This window comes from Spermophilus citellus (assembly GCF_964194105.1).
Source record: "Spermophilus citellus genome assembly, chromosome: 12".
NCBI classification, from domain to species: Eukaryota; Metazoa; Chordata; class Mammalia; order Rodentia; family Sciuridae; genus Spermophilus; species Spermophilus citellus.
In genome coordinates this window covers 40,915,444-40,935,022 of record NC_138198.1, presented here as the reverse complement: position 1 = coordinate 40,935,022, position 19,579 = coordinate 40,915,444, and the positions used below count along the sequence as shown (strand labels likewise).

The following is a 19,579-nucleotide window of genomic DNA, read 5'->3' as shown; positions in this document are numbered from 1 at the left end:
TCTGGGCTTTCAAACAAAGTAGAGAGTAGGCTCCATCATGAACTTGGCCCCGTGTCACTGGATTTCCACAGGGTTGGAGGTGGCATGGGTGGGGTCATGTGGAAGGAGGTAGGGTGATTTTGCAGTTTCTGAATCACTGGAAAGTGCCTCTTCCTGACACGCACCGTCACTCTGAAACTTAACTGTTTTTCCTTTAGATGCTTTTGGACTGCAAATTTGAGAAATTTGGTTGGTACAATCTCTAAAGGACAAACTTTTAGAATGTGATGGTTTTCTTTTTATAAAAGACTTTCTTTCTTTACATTTATTTCTGGTACTCTCTCCTTCCTTGTGGGCAGATTTGATGAATTCTGAAGCAGAATCCACAAAAAATTCTTTCACCTCCGGATGCTGAGAAGCATAAAAGTCTCTTAGCATTCTCTGTCGTTCTTCTGAAGTGGCGTTAGTTATATGTATAGCAAATTCCTTTACAGAAGACTGGTTAAAGAAAGAAGCCATTTCTTCAAATTGTTTTCTAAAGATTGAATGAAGAAAATCAGTGGTTATTTTCATTATATTTTATTTTTAGAAAAATCATCATCAATGATAGGAAATGTAGAGGCAAAGTTATGTAATTTTGTTCCGTTAGTTTATGTCTGCTTAATTCCACACAAGAATACATTTTATCATGGCCTCTTTCCTTATGCTACTAGGAAAATTATGTTAGCCCATGAAATCACCAGCTTTCTTAAGTTATTCTGATTTATGCTATCAGGTATTTTCTGGGAATTATGGGATTCCAGCTGGCTACTCCTCCAGTGAGCCAATTTATGACTGACATGAGAATCATAATGTATATTTGAAAATCTATATTGTATTAAAATCCATGAAATAATATTGTCAAAGGGTTTCAGTGAACAGAAAGAAAATTCTGAAAGAAATATTTTTCTTTCTCTCTCCTTTACCCTTTTTCTACAAATACAGCATAGAAATTTTATAAGATTTTTTCGATGAGCCTAAAAGGAAAGTTGTAAACTGTTAAGCCTTGATTCTTTTTTTCTCAATTGGTCCACTTTTAGTATAGACAGCTTGAGAGGTGAGATATTATTTGAAGAAGTTGCAGTTTTAGTATAGGATATTAATAATAAACACTGTTACATGAATGGATGAGGAGGCGGGCCTTCTGGAACCCTGGTGAGATGGAGGCAGAGGAATGACATGGCCACCTGGGCCACAGACTACTCCTCTCCATTGGTGAGCATGCTATGAACTGAGTTCCCCCAAAATTATGCTGGAGCCCCAACACTCCATCTGGCAGTAGTTAGGGTCAGGGCCTCTAGGGAATCAGTGGTCATGAGGTTGTAAGGGTGGGGCTCCAATCTGGCAGCATTAGTGTCCTCATGAGAAGAGAGGCCACAGAGCTGGCCCAGGGCCTTCTTACAGGTTCCAGCTTTCACTGCCCTTGAAGTAATGGGATGTTATTGTTCTGTTTGTTCATAGTTCCTGCTCCACCCCTCCCTCCTGCCACACGAGAACACAGTGAGAAGGAGGCCATCTGCAAAGTAGAAAGAAGACCCCCATCAAAGACTGAATTGGCTAATGCCCTGATCTTGGACTTCCTGAGTCTGGAACTCTGAGGATAAATCTCTGTTGTTACGTTATCCATTATGGTAGCTCAAGAAGAAGACAGAGGGTACTGATTGCTGATATTGAATTTATGTTTGTAAATACTTCTTTAAAAAAAGCCAAAGATAGTGTTGTAGCACATAATTAAAATCCCAAAGTTTTAGGATTTTTACTTGTATTTTATACAGTAGCTCTTTTAAAAACCCATTTATTCATTCCACAAATATTTATAGAGCCCTATTATGTGCTAAGTACTACACACCAGTGAACAAAACTCCTTAAGGAGTTTATAGTCTTAACTGGGGAAGACAAATGCAGGAAAGTCAAACTACAAGAGGGCAGAGATACCAAGTACAGAGCCCAATTGGCACCCACAGCAGAGGCACCCACGCCAGGGATTACTGGTGGGCAAGCTGGGGGTGGGGTTCTCTGCTGTCATCTCAGGTCAGGTGAAGATGAGTGAGGAAGCTTGCTGGGAAGAGGGGACACACACAGGTTCACTTCCAAGGGAACAAGGTGCATGGAGGGACAGGAGAAACTGCAAAGAGACAGCTGACAATCATAAAGGGTCAACAGCCAAGGTGAGAAGACTGAATTTATGTGATGCAAACAGAGAGTTCTTAGGATAAAATAATGATTTCTTTTTAGTGTACATAAGTAAGTAGGAGCTTTTATGTCATGTTATTATTATTTTTTTACCAGCCATTCTGGGCTACATAAAGTGTGTGTTTCCTTGGGCTTTAGTGGCACTCCATAGCGCGTGCTTGCTTCTTCCTTTTGTGACTTCAGATGAGCACTGTGGCTTCTAGTACTCACTAGAGTGTCTTATTAAATGTTCCAAATCCAGACACACACACACCTGACCACCAGTGACTCTCATCTCAGACACAATACTAACTTACCCACATGTGCGTGCTCCCACACTTTTTTCTTAGAAATTGCCAATGTTCTTTTTGGAAAGCGAGCATGTTCTTAAAAGGTTCCAGTTTTTAGTTCAAATGAGGTAATATGATATTATTTTGTTTATTAATCATCTCCAAATCCATTTTTGTGACCTTTCTAACAAATATTTGTGCTTGCAAAGAGTTAGCGATTGGCAGGGTTGCAAGCTGATGTCTTTTATTTACCCAAGACTTGGTAGTGTCTTGGCAGCTGCCAAAGAAACTTCACCTCTGCTGGGCTGAAACCATGACCTCACCCGTGACCCTGTGGTCTGTCACCTCTGGGAGGACAGCTGTTTCAAACCCTGTTTAGCCTGAGTAGTCTGCAAGAAAAGTATGCCACATGGTTGCCCCTAACAGGAAAAGTAATGATTATCATTCATTTTATTTTTGCCTTTTAACTTGATTTCCTAATTCTGGGTCTTCAAAAGAACTTTCTCCAAGAATTTAAGGTAGTACAACCAGGGGCAAAAGCTAGTCACTTTGCAAGCAAAAATCACTAAGCCTGAGTAAACTACCATAAACCACTTGGGGAAAGAGGAAAAAGGGAAACCAAAGATAGGTATCATTCAGCAAGGGCATGAAGAGTAGTTGTATATCATGGAGAAAGCTCCACAACCTCTCCCCTTTCCCTGAGGAGGCAGGGAGCAGCACAACTGGAGTCACCTTGTCTCTGCCTAGGCTTTCTGAAGGAATGGCAAGCTGAACCTCACTCAGATGATCACGTGGTTGCTGAGGCTCAGAGCCTTAATGACTGACCAGGATGACTGGTGGGGACCAGGGGAATCAGACCCTGGCACTCTAATATTAGACAATCCTCACCCCTATACTTAGCAAGAGGCATCAGGTACAGTTGCACATGCCTGTAATCCTAGTGGCTTGGGAGGCTGAGGCAGGAGGATCACAAGTTTAAGGTCAGCCTCAGCAACTTAGCAAGGTCATGCCCCAAAATAAAAAAATAAAAAGAGCCGGGGATGTAGCTTAGTGGGAAAGTGCCCCTGGAGTCAATCTTCTATCTATCTATCTATCTGAAAGAAGAAAAAAGGAGGCAAAACAAATTGTTACACTTTTATAAAAAATACACACTGCCCAAGGGAATAAAGGCACCTGTATTCCTTAAAGACTGATGAGATGTCCATGGGCAGCCTCAGAAACATAATTGCCCAGAGTGGAAGACCCTGCAAAAGTCCTGGGAACCAATGTTTGCGCAGGCAGGGACATGCTTGCCCGTCTGCACAACAGCAGGCAGCTCTCGAGAGCCACCACCCCAGCTTCCCAAGGAGCTGAGGGACCAGTCTTTCCAGGGCAGCTGAAGACCAGTTCCCTGGGAGGTGCACCCCCAACCCCCGCCAGGGAAGTATTTTGAACCCACAGAGCCAGCATCATTTTCCCACTGTCCCAGGGCCACCAGGGCCAGCCCCGTAAGCCTCCTTTGGCCTTTGCTTCCAGCTGAACACTCCAGATCCTGGATTGACGCAGCCTCCTGCTCCACCCTCTGTTATCAGTATCCATCACATCAGTGTCCATGTGGCCTTGCCACCCAAAACCCGGCCCACCCATTTCGTCACTGACCTCCAAAGACTCATCTCAGTTCATGTCAGCTTGCTTCCAGGGTCCTATCTGCCACTGTCATCACCACCAGTTGCACAACCTCCAGGGCCTGGAACGCAATCATCTTATGCTCCCGCTCAGCTGCTCCCTGGCCCAGGACAGCAGTGCTGTCGAGAACTCCTGGCCTCACTGAGCCCTCCAGACCACCGCTCACTCCCACTGGCTCGCTCTCCTCCTCTGTTCAGCTTAGATTCATTTTGTAATCATTCTTTTACAAACAGCCTTCAGCTTTCTTGACTCTCCCCCCTCACTCTAGCCCCTGGTAAGACCTGGCCATCTCTCTGTTCTGTGCCTGCAACTGAGCAACTGAAGCTCGTTGGACAAAATCTGCAGGAATGGATGGATGGTTGTACAAACTCACTCTCAAATGGGGACTCACATCGCCCAGGAATTCCAGTCCAGCTAAGCTTGATTTCCTGTTCTGTAATTTATTTGTTACTTTGTTCCCTCTGAATATGGCTTTAATTGCAGATTCACTGAGAAAATCCATCATGTCTGTGTCCATGATGGTCCCTTCTTTTTCAGTGCCTCTCCAAGGCCAGCTGTGGCCACTGGTCTGGACACTGCCTCTCCAGGGTGTCATTCCTGTCCTCACCTCTCTGCAAGGTCCATTCCCCATGAGTCTTCTCCCTCAACACACCCTACGTAGTTCAATTATCTTCCAACTTCAAAACACCTCACCCTGGTCCCCATGGTACCCTCCGGCTACTGCGCCTTTCCATATCCAAACACATAGAGCTGTCCAGGGCCTGCTGGCTCCCTGCTAGCACCCCTCACCCTGGCATCCACCCACGGATTCTCTCGGACTGCCCATGCCAAGTGGCAAAGAGCTCTGTTGGCAGCTACCGAGGGCACTTTCTGCTCCACCCCAGGCTGCAGCATAAGATGAAGTGAACGCTCCCTACTTCAAACCCCCGGGGCCTCAGGCCCTGCCCTGCCTCTGCCCCAGCCCACGCTGCTGCTGTTGCTCCAGGAGGACGGGCCGCTCCACGCTGTCGGGGCTTCCCCTCCTTCCCATCTCTGCTCCCCGGCTGCTTGCACAATGCTGTGGGTCCAAAACCATTTACAATCTATATGCTCCTGATGCCCAGATTTACAACTCAAACCCCTAACCCCAGAGTGGCATATTCACTGCCTGTGTGACATTTCCATAGAATATCAAACTTCATATGAGTGAAAAAGAACTGATTTTTTGTTTTTCACTCCAAACTTGTTTCTCTCCCAGTTTTTCTCACTCAGAAAATCTACTCTGTGGCTTAAGACAGGAAGTTAGGGGCAGTCCATCACCAAAGGGAACTATCCATTTGGCTCTATTGCCATGGCAACCACTTTGGTGCATTCATTAGTGTGGCTCCTTATCGTCCCCATCCCTTCCACTGTCTCCCCACATCCACTTCCCCCTCCCACACTGAAGCTGAAGCCACCCTTTAAACACATGGAGCAGGCCCCACTCTTCTTCCACAGGTCTCCAATGCATCGCAACAAAGTCCAAGTCCTTCCCACAGGCTCCAGCCCCGCCTGTCTCATCCTCATCTCATGGGCTGTTGGCTTTATTTTTCAGGAGTCTGACACTGTCCCTGAACACCCAGCCGCTCTCAGGGATACTCCTAACCAGGTTCTGGGCATGGTCATCTGTCAGGTTTCAGTGCAAAAGAAATAATAATAATTATATCATTAGCAAGAATGATGACCTGTATGGAGAGGTCTTCCTGACTGCTCCCTATAGAGCAGCGTCCACCCTGCCATGCATCTCAGTTCCCCGGTCAAGGCAGTCTATTTCTTTCCTATAACACCACTTTATAACGACTCACTTATGTGCTTTTTTACTTTTTAAAACCTTAAGGTTCAATGTCAGCTCCTTTCCTACCACATTGTGAGCTCTATGCCTGTCTTTCCCTCTGTATGTTCAGCACATAGCACAATGCCTGGTCATGTATTAGGTGCCCAATAAATAGATGATGAATGAATGAAAAAGTGTACTTAAGAGCTAATTTTTTTATATACAATGATTTCATTTTTAAAAAACCAATTTAGGGATTAGCCATTTAAAAACATCTAAAATATTTGAAGTTTATTTTTTAAAGTATGCAAATTCAGATTTTTCTGAAACATTTATGCCAAGTATGGTTATAATTTAATTTGTATATTTTATTAAGGATCCATATTTCTTTTGATAATTGTTGCTAAAGTTCCATGTTATCACATGTGACATACCTGCGGATTCCTTTTGGTGTTTCTCCAATTATGAAGGTCGTCTGGTCTGTACAGTAGACTTTTTTCGTCTTCTGACTTACAGGGTGTGAAACGCACAGGGGAGAGGAAACGGGTCCTTCACTTGGTGGCTGGTCTGTCCTCGTGTGTGTCACTGTAGCTGGGTTCGCTTTTTCTTCATATGTCTGGAAAAAGGGAAGGAACGAAAGGTTGGTTTTGGTCAAAGAAGGAAGATGTATTACTTTCCCCCAATATGCTCTTTTTAATGAAGTACACATTCTCCATCTGAAATTATTGTCAGAAGATGTCAATCTAGACCTTTAAAAAGATGAAATGGGGAAAATAGAACTATTTCTATTGCTGAGACTGGACATACTGATACACATGTTGAGAGCTACTGTCCCAAATAAAGGTACCAATTAATGACGATATAAATGATGGAATAAAAATGGGTACTCTTAAAATCTTTAAGTTCAGTACATTTGAGTGGTGATTTTTCTGAAAATTATTGAGTAGTCTTTGTTACTTAATTTTACAAAGTAGCCAAATTTATAAAAAGGAACAATTTCATGTGACGAATAAATCATTTTCATCAATCCTAGTTTTCAAACTCTGCTGGATTGCAAGAATATCTAGTGATTTCAAGAGGCTACTACAGTTTGTAAACTATAGATAGAATCAAACATTTTAGACTATGGGCTGCTTGTTAAATGTAAATTGTTAGCAAGAGTAGATTAAAAAATAATTTTAAACAGTATGGTTCCAGTTTCCTTGACAATTGTGAATAGGTGGAAAGCCCCGTTCCATTCCCCAAAGAGAAATACTGGATACAGTTCCACAACAATTACAAAAATAAAATTATATTTGAGCTCAAAAATAAGAAAGTTTCTAGGTGTGAACAACAAAGAAGTGACACAGTGGTGCGTGAGAGCTGACACTAAGCAACTCACAGGGCAGAACCTCATCCACAGGTACAAAGGGCAGAGGGAAGATGGAAATGATTCAACTCCCTGCATTAAAAAAATGAAGAAACAAACAAAAAACACAGGAGGTATGAGGAGAATATCTGATTTTCAAAGGAAAGCCTAAACTAGGACACAGCATAGACACAAGCCACCTTTTTCCTCTAGACAGAGTTATTGCAGAAAAAAATGAAATGCCCAGCTGATGACATTGTGGAGTCTGATTTTGCACCACCTGGGTAGTATGGAAAACTCAATCTGAAAACCAACATAAAAAAGACTGGCTAAGAACCAGGGAAAACTACAGATCTAAATAAGGGGTGACTACAAAAACATACCATAGAAAGACTTCCATAATCCAGAGAATGGTTATGATTCCAATGGGGGTAAAAAGAGTTAGGATAAAAATTATAAAGAACATATGAAACCCAACACCATGAACATTGTCAGATGCAACAAAGATGAGAGCTCATACCTGAGGAATTGTAAATAAAGCAATGTGAATGAGACTTTAAATTTTCACCAGGTCTAGAAAGATAAAAGAAGGAATAGAATCCACTAGCAAGAATGAGGCATTGTATAGACAGATTTGGGAAAGAACTAAATGCAAAGTTTAAAAAAAAAGAGAGAAAGAAATATAGTCCTGAAATAAAAAATAGAAAGAGACTCAATACATTGGATAAGTAGTAGAATAAACATCCTTATAATAGTTGCCTAACTGAAAAAATAAAATTACTCAGAATGCAATATAGGAATTTAAAAGGAAGAAAAGGAGGGAAATTAAGAGTCAGAAGACATACCAAAACTTCTAAAATGATAGAAGGAAAGACCAGAGAAAATGGAAGAGATTATGTTAATGAGATAATTGTTGAAAATTAAAGAAGGCATGAATCTTCAAACTGAGAAAAGAAAGAGAATCCCTATTGGCAAAAATTAGTCTGTATTTTGGTGGATTACATTTAGAAGGAATATCTTAAAAATTCCCATAGAGAAAAATCAAGGTATCTGCACAGAAGTGATAAACTAACATCAGATTCTTCATTAATATTCCCACTGCCAGATGATAATGGGATAATACCTTTAACATGCAGAGAGAAAAAAAGTGTCAACTTGGAATTCTATACCTAGTTAAACTATCATTTTCAAGCATACAAAGACCACCAGTGTTTAATCGACACAGATTCTTGCTAATGATATAATTATTATTATTTCTTTTGGTAGGGTTTCTATTGGATTGAAGTGGTACACATTCAAAGAATATAGAAAGGAAATGTTTTTTAATTCCTCAAGTATTCACTAAATACTCACTATGTTTTTGCCACCATGCTATGCATTTGAGCTATAGAGATGTGAGTATATTTACATCCACAAGAAGGTCCTACCCTTAAGGAGTTTAAATGTTCAGCCTATTTTAAAAAATATATGGCATATTTAGCTTTTTTCTTTTAGACATTTACCTGTTTAACTTATATTCAAGTTCATTTTATTTACCAAAAGACAAAACATGGTATGTTCTTTAGTAGCAATCCATTTCTAATGAAAATAAATTGACATCTTTACAAGTTTTGTGACTCAGATGGATAAACACAAAATGACAGCTGACCAGCTAGAGCCAGGGCTTTGCAGTAATCAGTAGTATTAAAGATACTTTCCTTAAAGACTTAATTTTTTTGCAAAATTGTACCTTAAAACATTATTAATAAAGAGAAAAAAATGTAGAATCATTAAGAATAAGTTTAAAAGAGATTTGATGCATTATTTCCATCAAAAATCAGATGAACATTCAACATTCTAAAGGTTGATAACCTTAGATGATCCCCAGAAATAACTTTCCATTATTTTAAGAAGAGATGGAACACTTATCTGAAAGTAAAGCGAGTTAACAGAAAGAGAAGGCTAACAGGAACACTCCCTTCCTCATATCCTGTAAATTCCTGGGGCCTTGGAGAAATTATGCCAGGCAATGGCAATTCTCGATTATTTACATGATCACACTGGATATTGCTGACTATGGCAGCAGTACAAAGTTCACATTTTGTACAAACATGTTTTTTTTCAATCACTTTTATAAATTCGTCAGAAAAATTCAGGCTTTGCAACCACAATTATCAAACAAGTGGATCTTTACATTTTGCCAAGTATTCCATTTCAAAACCCAATTCTTACAACCAATAATAAAAAGGTAAAATTATTTTTCTATTAAATGGGCTCAGTATCCTAACTTTTGTTTTTTAAAAATCTATCTAGTTTCAGATTTCCATTTGGTAAGAGACTTTAATCAGGTTGTGAAGCACAATCTGGAATTTACCTGGGTTCTATTAGCTGCCTAGGTTGATGTGGGATGGCAGCTCCAAGGGAGAACACAACACACTGTGCGCTAGGAAGGGTGTGTCAGTTTCCTGTTGCTGCCATAACAATTCACCACAAAATTATTGACTTTAAATGATATAAACTCATTATCTTAAGTTTCTATAGGTCACTGAGTCTGATGTGGGTCTCACTGGGCTAAAATCAAGGTGCTGGCAAGGCTGTGATCCTTTTTGGATGTTTAGGGGAAAATCCATTTCCTTGCTCTTCTAGCTCTCAGATGCTGTCCACAATCTTTGTTTTGTGGTCCTCTTCAAAAGCCAGCAATTCTTCTCTAACACTTTCTCCATGGCCATATCACCCTCTGACCTCAGCCAGGAAAGGTTCTCTGCTTTGAACAGCTAACGTGATTAGACGGGGGCCCATCCAGATAATCCAGGATCAAAGGATCCTGGTCATCTGATTAGCACCCTTAACTGCATCCATGCAAAGAAGCTATCTCAAGGCCACTGATTTAACCTTAATTGCATCTATGACTTTAACTCCCTTTTGTCAGGTAAAGAAACATATTAACTGGTTCCAGGAATTACTTCATGAGCATATTTGGGGAGGGTGTTATTCTGCTTCCCATTGTAGGGGGAATATGGACTCTTAACCAGGGTTTCAAGGTTATGCAGATGGGTGTCAGTGATTTCAGAAGGGGTGTCTATGAATCTTGAAGCTGTACAACCACACTTTTCAGACACAAGAGTCTGTGACTGTTTTAAGTGGCAACACTGTTTATGTAATTTTCAAGAAGTCTTATTTTTCTTTGAAAAACAATACCTGTTTGAATTTATAAGCATTTTGGTGTTCTTGTTAGAAAAGTAAAATTTTCCTGCCTTACAGTAAGAGTACAGTCAATCTTTTACAACAGTCTACACGAGGAAAATATGCCACAGTGCAGCCACTGTTGCAGCGACAGCCGGCATCTCTTCTGCACTGTGAAGTACAAGGTCTGTGGCCAGACCAAGAGATTCTAGATTGTGTGGCTAGATTCAAAATTTGTTCATTCCCACTTAGGTGGCAGCTATAAAATCCAGATGTGGAAAGACCACGGTGCAGCAGCGACAGTAATGAAGACCCAAGGAAGGAGGAGCGCAGTAAAACGAGGCGGAGCAGGAACTGAAAAGGCACAAGTCCTTCTTAATGTTAGGACAGAGGATGAAGCTCCTTGTGCTGCTCAAGAAAGCAAAATAACATCACCCCTCTTTCCTCCGGGGGACAGAGTGGCCGGCAACTAGAGTGCTGTGTGTACTGCATGGAGAATGTTGTGTTACAACAGGAAGGAAGAAAGCAAAACTCCCATGTGAAAGCTCCCAACTGCCCCTAACTTTCCTAAAAGGGATTCTTCAAAAGTATCTACCAAGAATTAAAGGTACTAAACTCTGTGATTCTGATTATGGTTATGAAAATAAAACAAGGAAGAAATTATGAAGACAAGAGCTCTGTGCAGCCAGATACAGTGGTGAGCACCTGTGTGACTCAGGACTCTGAGACAGAGGATGATAGGTTCAAGGCCAGCTTCACCTAGGCCACTTAGCAAGACCCTGTCTCAAAATACAAAATACAAAAGGGCTGGGATGTAGCTCAGGGGTAAAGTGCCACTGGATTCAATCTCCAGTATCAAATACTTTGTGCAGTATTTGTATAGTAGAAGTATTTCTGCTAATACTCTATTTTAGAAGGTGTTACACTATTAAAGCATAATTTATCACTTAGTAATTGCTATGTTCATGATCAGCTCCACAAATTATTAGACTTTGTTTGGTACTTCCCCTATAGTATTTATATAAAAAAAAATCAAATTCTATTTTTGGAATATATATCAAAACTAAAATCTACTAAGAAATGTAAGAAATGCAGTAACTACTCTTAGATAATATAAACAGAGTTTAAAAATCCATTTGATGATAAAAACTAATTGAACAAAAAATGGGGCTGCTTGTGAAGTTGAATTTATTGCCAAATGTTGAACTAATATTCTAACTTCTGAGTAGTAACACCTTTCCTTCTTTAGATATACACATTCTAAGATGGAGCAGTCAGGCAGAACTGAAAGAGGAGGGAGAAGCCCTTTCCCCTTTAGACCACAGCTAAATAAGTTAAAAAGGTAAAAGGTAGGCTAAGGCTAGTTATATAGATACTAATTTCACTTATACAGTCAAAACTTTAAACACAAAATGTTATCCTTATAAAAATAATTATTAAAAATAAAATTTAGCATATAAAATTATCTAATCCATCTAAAACATTAAAATATTATTTCTAGAAATGGTAATTGTTCTAATACAGTCTGGCCAAAATAGTCTCTTCACTTAGCCATGATTAAATGTTTAACTTGAAATGGATCATTTGGCTGGGTGTGGGCGCACACATCTGTAATCCCAGCTATTTTGGAGGCTGAGGCAGGAGAAACTCAGGTTTGAGGCCAGCCTCAGCAAAACCCTGTCTCAAAGTAAAAAATTAAAAGGGCAGGCTGGGGATGTGGCTCAAGTGGTAGCGCGACCGCCTAGCATGCGTGAGGCACTGGGTTCAATTCTCAGCACCACATAAAAATAAAATGGAGATACTATGTTCACCTAAAACTAAAAAATAAATATTTAAAAAAAGGGCAAAGGGCTGGGATATAGCTCAATGGTAGAGTGCCCGTTGGTGTGATTCCTAAAAAAAGGCTCATTTCAAAGACTTAATATCTGCTTTGACATAATTTTGATAAAGTTATCAAATCATAGTTGATTTTTTTCTGATATACTTATAAAATGTTTAAAAGTATAAATATTACTGTTTGTGTGTAATCTGTTAAAGAATAGTTTTACTATTTTAAATTATAAAAGACATACATTAGGATTACAATAAATATAAGGTCACTTTTGCAGGGAAAAATGCTAGAGATGTATTCATTGTGTACCTCCCCTTCCCCCTAATATCTCAGGATTTTAAAAAAATGTTTTATTTTACTTTATATATCATATGACCAGTTGACTCTTAGACATTGTACATAGTCTACAAACTTGAAACTCCAGGTGATCCAACTCAATCTTTCCACAGTTAAAAGAAGGAAATGGGAGGGGGACCCCACAAATAAAATCTCCAAAACAAAACTTGGGGAAAAAAAAAAAGAATCCACACTAGGCATAATAAGGATCCCTAATTTTGCATAGCTTACCTCTGGCTGTGAAGCTTTCAGTTCACACTGGATATTGCAGGAAAGTTCCCTTCCTCAGGTAGCCCAGTGGGATACAACATTCAAATGACCTTTGATATTGAATACTCTTTTTCATTCCTTTAAACCAGAAGTGCACTCTCTGCAATTCAAAAGTAGACCTAAGTCAAATTGCCTTACTTTCAATAAAACAATAGCTATTTATTGGAAGTCTCAACTAAAAAAGTTACAGATTTTCAATATGAAAGTGAAAAAAATAAAAACTGACTTTTAAAAAAAAACTGCAGATGGCAACTCTTGATGTCATTGTCCTTAAAAAAAAAAAAAAAAGGAAGACTTCCGTCCTCACAGCCAAATGACTTGCATTAGCATTTTTCTTTTTACTCCATTACATAAGGAATCTATATTTACATAGTAGGAAACCAAAATAGTTCAGAGAAAGTTTAAGGAAATGAAGAACCTCTTTCTGTTTATATTCATTGAAGTAAACACTAATTCTGGAAGTAAAGACCTGTGAGGGCACCTGGGTAGAAATGGTAAGGAAATGAGCATAGTCCATGGGGATGAAATGGGCAGACTGTAAAGGAACTAGGAGGTCCCAGCTCTGGCCCTCTGCGAGGCCTGAGGGAGATGACATGTTCTGGTTCTAGGTCACTGAAGTGTCTGCCAGTTGCCTTGCTCTTGAGACCAGCACAGATCTTGAAAACACAAAGGTCTCCTCCACTACCTCTGGCCACACCCTCACCTCAGCCAGATCACTTCATCTGCCAAGAAGTCTAGAAAATCCAGTCCTCTTTGATTTTCCTTCTTCATTAAACCTTGAACAGTAAAGTTGAAGGCAGCAATGCTTTTGTTTAACATGTGTTCAAACAAAAGATTAAAAAAGAAATCTCTCTTTGGTTAAGGGCGAATATGTGAATACATAAAAAGTCATAAATTTGCTTATCTTTGCAAAGTCGGGAATCAGGAGTACTACAAAAACACAGAGCAAGAAAATTCATTCAAATGACCTATGAGAGTCTAACATGACAAGCACTTTGAAGGATCTTTGTACAAGTGTGAAAATCCTCAGTCATCCAAGGTGCCTGCCTGTGACTGGGACGCAGCTTTCCATAGTTGTCAAAAACCCAAGGCAGTATTGAGCCACCCTGTATCTTGTCCACTCTCTCTGGGATGAAAGCTGGCTGATTAGAGGACAACCACAAATATACAGTGAAGTCAAATTTTCTGCATGGTTTTACAAATGACATTCCAATCTGAAAACACCTGGATTCAAATCCAAAACCTGCTTTGGGAGGAGCCTTCACTGGGGAATGGTCAGGTATTTGATACATCTCGGTGTCACCTCTCAGAACACAAACGCTAGCATGGAACCTGCTCAGGTCAGTATTAAAGCTTAAGAATCAGATCACTCCCCCACACACGCTGCCTTCGGAGTCTGTTCACAGTGCCCTGTGCAGGTCATGACTCCTGGCTGTCCAGGGCACGTGCCTTCAGGCCAGTCTTGTCACTGGTTACCAAACACATGAGCACTCTCATTCCTGGACTCTCCCCACTTCTAGTGCCAATTGCAAGCCCCAGTTTGTTTTACTTGTTTTTGACCAACTGGCCATATATTGGGGATATCATGACCCCTCCTTGGGTCCAGAAGATTTCCAGGAAAACTATAAAAGTTGATCATGGAAAAGATGATTTAAACCACTTAAAAACTCTCAGAACATAGTGGCAGAGTTTACTATACCCAGACAACAAATGAAAACCTAAATCTGTTTTAAAAAAGTATTTATTCAGCAAGTAGTAATTCATGTAACACATCATTTTAAGTTAGTGAAGATGAATCAAGAGATAGCCTACTATTTCAAAGCTCAGGATTTATTAGAAAAGAAGATATGTACTTATATACTATAATAAAAATCTGAAAGTCATACTTTAGAATAAGAACGAGATGTATAAAGTACTACTGAGCAAAAGTACTACTGTGCAAAGCAGAGCTCAGAAGAAAAGGTAGCTTGATTCTGATGAGGGAGGAAATGGGGCAGATTTTGAGGAAGGCACGAAACATCTGAAGTAGATCTTGAAGGATTTGGAGATTTGGGAGATTATAAATGTAAAAATGAAGATAATTCCTGGTTAAAAATTTTTTTTAAAGGCACAGGTGTATCAGGGTTCTCAGGAGGAATACAACCAAAAGGATACATATGTCTATATAGGTGTATATAAGAGGGGATTTATTAGATTGACTCACATGATCAGATGCTAACTAGCCCTACGGTGGCCTTTTGTGGGCTGGAGAGCCAGGAAATCCAGTAGCTGCTCAGTCCCAAAGCTGGAAACTTCCTAATAAGAGGGACCAATGATGCAGCCCCAGTTCAAAGCTGAAGGCCTGAAAGCCCCCTGGAGAGCTGCTGGTGTGAATCTGTGTTCAAAGGATCAAGAATTTGGAATCTGATGACCACAGGTGACAACAGCAGCAAAAAATGTACCCTCTCAAGAAGGGTCAAGCAAGTGTGCCTCTGAGCCCCCCACTTCTTCTGCCTTTTCATTCTACCCAGGGCCCCCATGGGTGGGAGGTACCACTTGTGTTCAGGGCAGGTCTTCCCCACTCAGGGGACTGACTCACATGCCAGTCATCTCTGGAGACAGCTTCACAGACACACCTAGAAGTGTCCTTACCAATTTTTCTTGTCTCTCAATTCAGGCAAGTTGACAACCAAGATTAACTACCATAATAAAAGGAAAAGGTGAAAAATCATGCCGTTGGCAATGTACCTTTGGTGAAGTAGATATTACCAACAATTTCACTGTATTTCTTGAGTCCACAGATAGAGTTTAACTATCTAAGAAATAGTTAAACTTTTTCAAAAGGGAAGGATGCATTCCATCTACTAGGTTTTATTTTATTTTCGTCTAACTGCTAAAGTAAAGAAAATTCTTCACAGACTAGAAACTTAAAAGCTTGATATGTCATACTGGGAAAGTAAATCAGAAGTCTCCAAATAGAGATCCATGGAACTGAGATAAAAGAATAAGACAGAAGACTAAAAAGATGACAAGGGTTGCCATTGCCAAGTCCTGTGGCCTGAGGGAGCCATTTAGCCTTTGATTTTTATTTTATTTTTTAAAATATCTTTATTAATTTATTTTTATGTGGTGCTGAGGATCAAATCCAGTGCCTCACATGTTCAAGGCAGGCACTCTATCACTGAGCTACAGCCCCAGCCCCTAGTCTTTGATTTTAAACGTAAATAAAATAAGATGCTTGGGTTAAACAGTCTCCAGGAATCCTTCAGATTCTGAAATGCTGTGTTTCCCTAACCTTACTTTACTCATCTTATACATATTCAGAACTTCTGTGTGTGGAGGCGGGGCTCTCAGATGGCAAGGCAGTAGGTGTTCCCCTAAGTGGCCATGTCCAATGGATACCACGGTTTTCATAGAGGGATAAAGTACAATTTGAAAAGGTTGCTAAGTGCTTAACATTCTTTAAGTCACTAGGTGGACTTAATCACAGTTCAATGAGGCCTTATATCTCTAAACTTTATATTGTTCACCTACCCAAAGAAATAGCATTTTGTTAAACTATTTAGAATCTTCCCATTATTCTAAACAAAGAAATTGTTCTGAGAAGCCAATTTATCTTCTACATAATCAGCATAAAAACCAGCTAGAAGTTAGAAACATACAACTTCCTAATAAGCAAAGATTATTTTCATCAATCTAGTTCATTTTTAACTTAGTTTATAATTCCTTTAAATACATAGTTTTCCACAGAATTCTTCACAGGAAGCCACCCATGGTCCAAGGCAAGTCCTTCTTGTATAAAATTATAGAGAACTGGACTAGATATCTTTCAAGATATCTTAAAACAGTCTATTATTGGTACTATCAGCAACAAAAACATTGACAGGTCATTGTATGCAGACTATCACAGTAGGGATGTCATCATCCTTGTTGAAAAGCAACAATCATTGAGATAATGAAAATCTGTACTATATTTTGAATAATACAAGGAGTTGAATGTGTTTTGCACACAGCAGCTCATCAGTGACAGCATCCATGAACCTTGGGGGGAAGGCAGGCACGGTTTCTCCCAGCCTCCAGCTAGGAGGGGCACAGGTACACACACTCACTGGCAACACGGGGTTCTCCTTCCCTTGGCTCAGTAACAGGTATTCTTCACTTAATTAATATGCCATCTTCTGAAACAGAACACCATCTCTGAGCCATCCTAGTTCTAAGGTCAGCAACACAAAAGACTTTTTCATGCCAATACTAGTCACATCATTTTCTGCATATAATGCAACAATCTTAAAACACTTAATCTCCACTAAAATTATTATTAGAAGAAAAACTTTCTGATACAAAGACCATAAAATTAATATCTAGCTAGAGAAAGAAAAAATGAGACTGTGAGAAATCCCACCCAGTAAGAATTCATTCTGTCACATGCTGGAGCCATAAACCTTCCTTACCGGACTGCTTCATAAACCAGTCACTTGTGAACAATTACTTTAAACCATCATGCCATTCATTACACTGAAAGCCAGCATAATGGAATGCTCTGTCTCCCCAAAGTCTGCGAGTTGTAAACAGCCCATCCCTTCTTGCTGACTCCAAAAACTGTATAGACATACTGCACCCAAATCCACCATAGCTCACAGAAATCCTCATGTTAGGTAATCTACAAAATGCCAATCTAATACAAATACAAGAAAGAGAAGTTCTTACTAACACAACACTTTGTATTTACAGTATTCTGAACAGTGCTTAAACCTGCACCGGTTATAGAAAGGCACTCCCCCCACGCTGCCTCCACCCCAGACCGACAGCTTGCTTATTCTCTCTTTTACACCACACTGCAATAACATAAAGAAGGGTTTGCTATTAATCCAGGTTTTACTACAAAGCCACCTGTTATTTCTCTGTCAAACACTGGCAAGAGTGCCAAGTGTCTGTCATCCAATTCAGGGGATTAAGTCTTCTTTTATAGTCTGATACTTGTACCAATTTATAAAAATACAGATATAGTTTCTTGGAGTTGGTCACAGTCTATATTTTGGCTTGGATTCAGGCAGCAGAGGTTGACTATGACAGCTGGCAGGAAACTGAGGGCAGAATACATCCTCCCCCTTCAGTCATCACATCTCAGTTGCCATAGCGATTAATCCGTAATTGAATGCTGTCTTTGTACATTTCTTTTCAGAAAACTTTAAGTAAACTTAAGTTGAAAACATGCAGTTGATTTCAGAGACTATTAAAACTGAGAAAAGTAATCACTGTGTCACTAAAGTTAAATTATAATCCAAAGTAATACAATAACCATTTGTGTCCAACTGATTGTATCACAATTACATTGTCAACTAACAGCCAAACCTCTATTGCTGTTGTAGAAAACAATGTCGAATACAGAAAGAACACTGACATAGGGTCCTTAAGGACATTTACCATTTTAGGATCAACATTCATGTGCACTATATGCTGGATATTTTACTAAATGTTATGTAAATATGTAAACTTAAAATACAACCTGATTAATCCCATGTATACCTTAAAAGTATCTTCGAAGAAACAAATAAAAAAATCTACAGAATGGAAAATAACTTCAGTTTAGGGATGGAGGAATTAGTAAGAAGTGATGCTTAACTTTCATTATTGTCGGAGCTGATCTGCACTGTCATGTTATTCTAGACAACTAAAATTCTTGTTAGTAAGACCCACCATTTATTGAACACTTCCTACGTCTACAGCATTTTATTTTACATTCTCTCATATATAACCTCTGTAACTTCATAAGATATTATCTCCATTTTAGAAGTAACAAATGTAGAATTTCTCTATTTTATAAATAAAGCAACTTAAGTTTAGAGAAATTGATTTGCCTAGGGGTGTCAGCAAGGTGTCATTGCTAGAATTTGTACATGGGTTTAGCTGAATTGAAAATTGATACTCTCAACAATTTCTCACATAGAGGATTGCTTTTTTAAACAAAGCCTTATGATTTTAGTTTAAAAAGTTATAAATCAACATATCAACTTGATCAGTTCAGTATCAATGGCCCAGAAATGGGGGCTACAATCCTCGGAATAGAGATTCACAAAAGCAATTGATAAGACTAATGACCAGCTGTCTCTTTTACCCTTGCTGCTGACTCTACCTTTAACCCTGACATTGTTGGACTGTAGATCTACAAACTACAATTACTAAGAGAAGCTGCAAGCCCTGAGTCTTTGTAATTTTCCTAGCAAAGGTTTAGTCACAAAATTTATTAAAAGTACATTATTTTACATTTAAACTTTAAGTTTTCCAAAGTGGCTTCAGTACAAGAAAAATCAGGTTTTTCCTTCAGTAGGCTAACCATAAAAAATATCATTGTATAATTCAAGAGGGTAAGGGAAAAAAAAACCACAACTAGAAAATGTAGCTTACATTCTAGCATAAGAAAAATTCACATAAGGTCATAAAATGCTTGGATTTCATCATGACCACAGATAAGATATGCAAGAAAAAAGTTAAAAGGATGTGCTCATGTTAAGAAGTTCAAGGGCCCTTCTCTCATTTTCAAAGCCAGCAGCCTTGCTGTCTCATCTGTGTCACCTGGTCCCCTGCTTCTGCCTTCACATCTTCCTCTCTGCTATCTCTGACCCTACTGTCTTCTCGTGATTACACTGGGACCATCCCCAAATCCACAGGGATCAGGAGATTAGGAAGTAGACATCTTTGGGGGACCATAATCAGCC

At 39.5% G+C, this 19,579-nt stretch overlaps 1 protein-coding gene across 1 annotated transcript in view; it reads right to left on the bottom strand.

Moving 5' to 3' along the window:
* Positions 1-54: 54 nt before the first annotated feature.
* LOC308631617 (DNA excision repair protein ERCC-6-like 2) overlaps positions 55-19,579 on the bottom strand; it is a gene marked incomplete at its 3' end in the record, with an annotated part of 87,033 nt that continues 67,508 nt past the window's right edge. Inside the window, 2 exon segments of the mRNA XM_081263000.1 lie at positions 55-514; positions 6,372-6,553. Of these exon segments, the coding sequence (XP_081119126.1) occupies positions 55-514; positions 6,372-6,553 (642 nt within the window).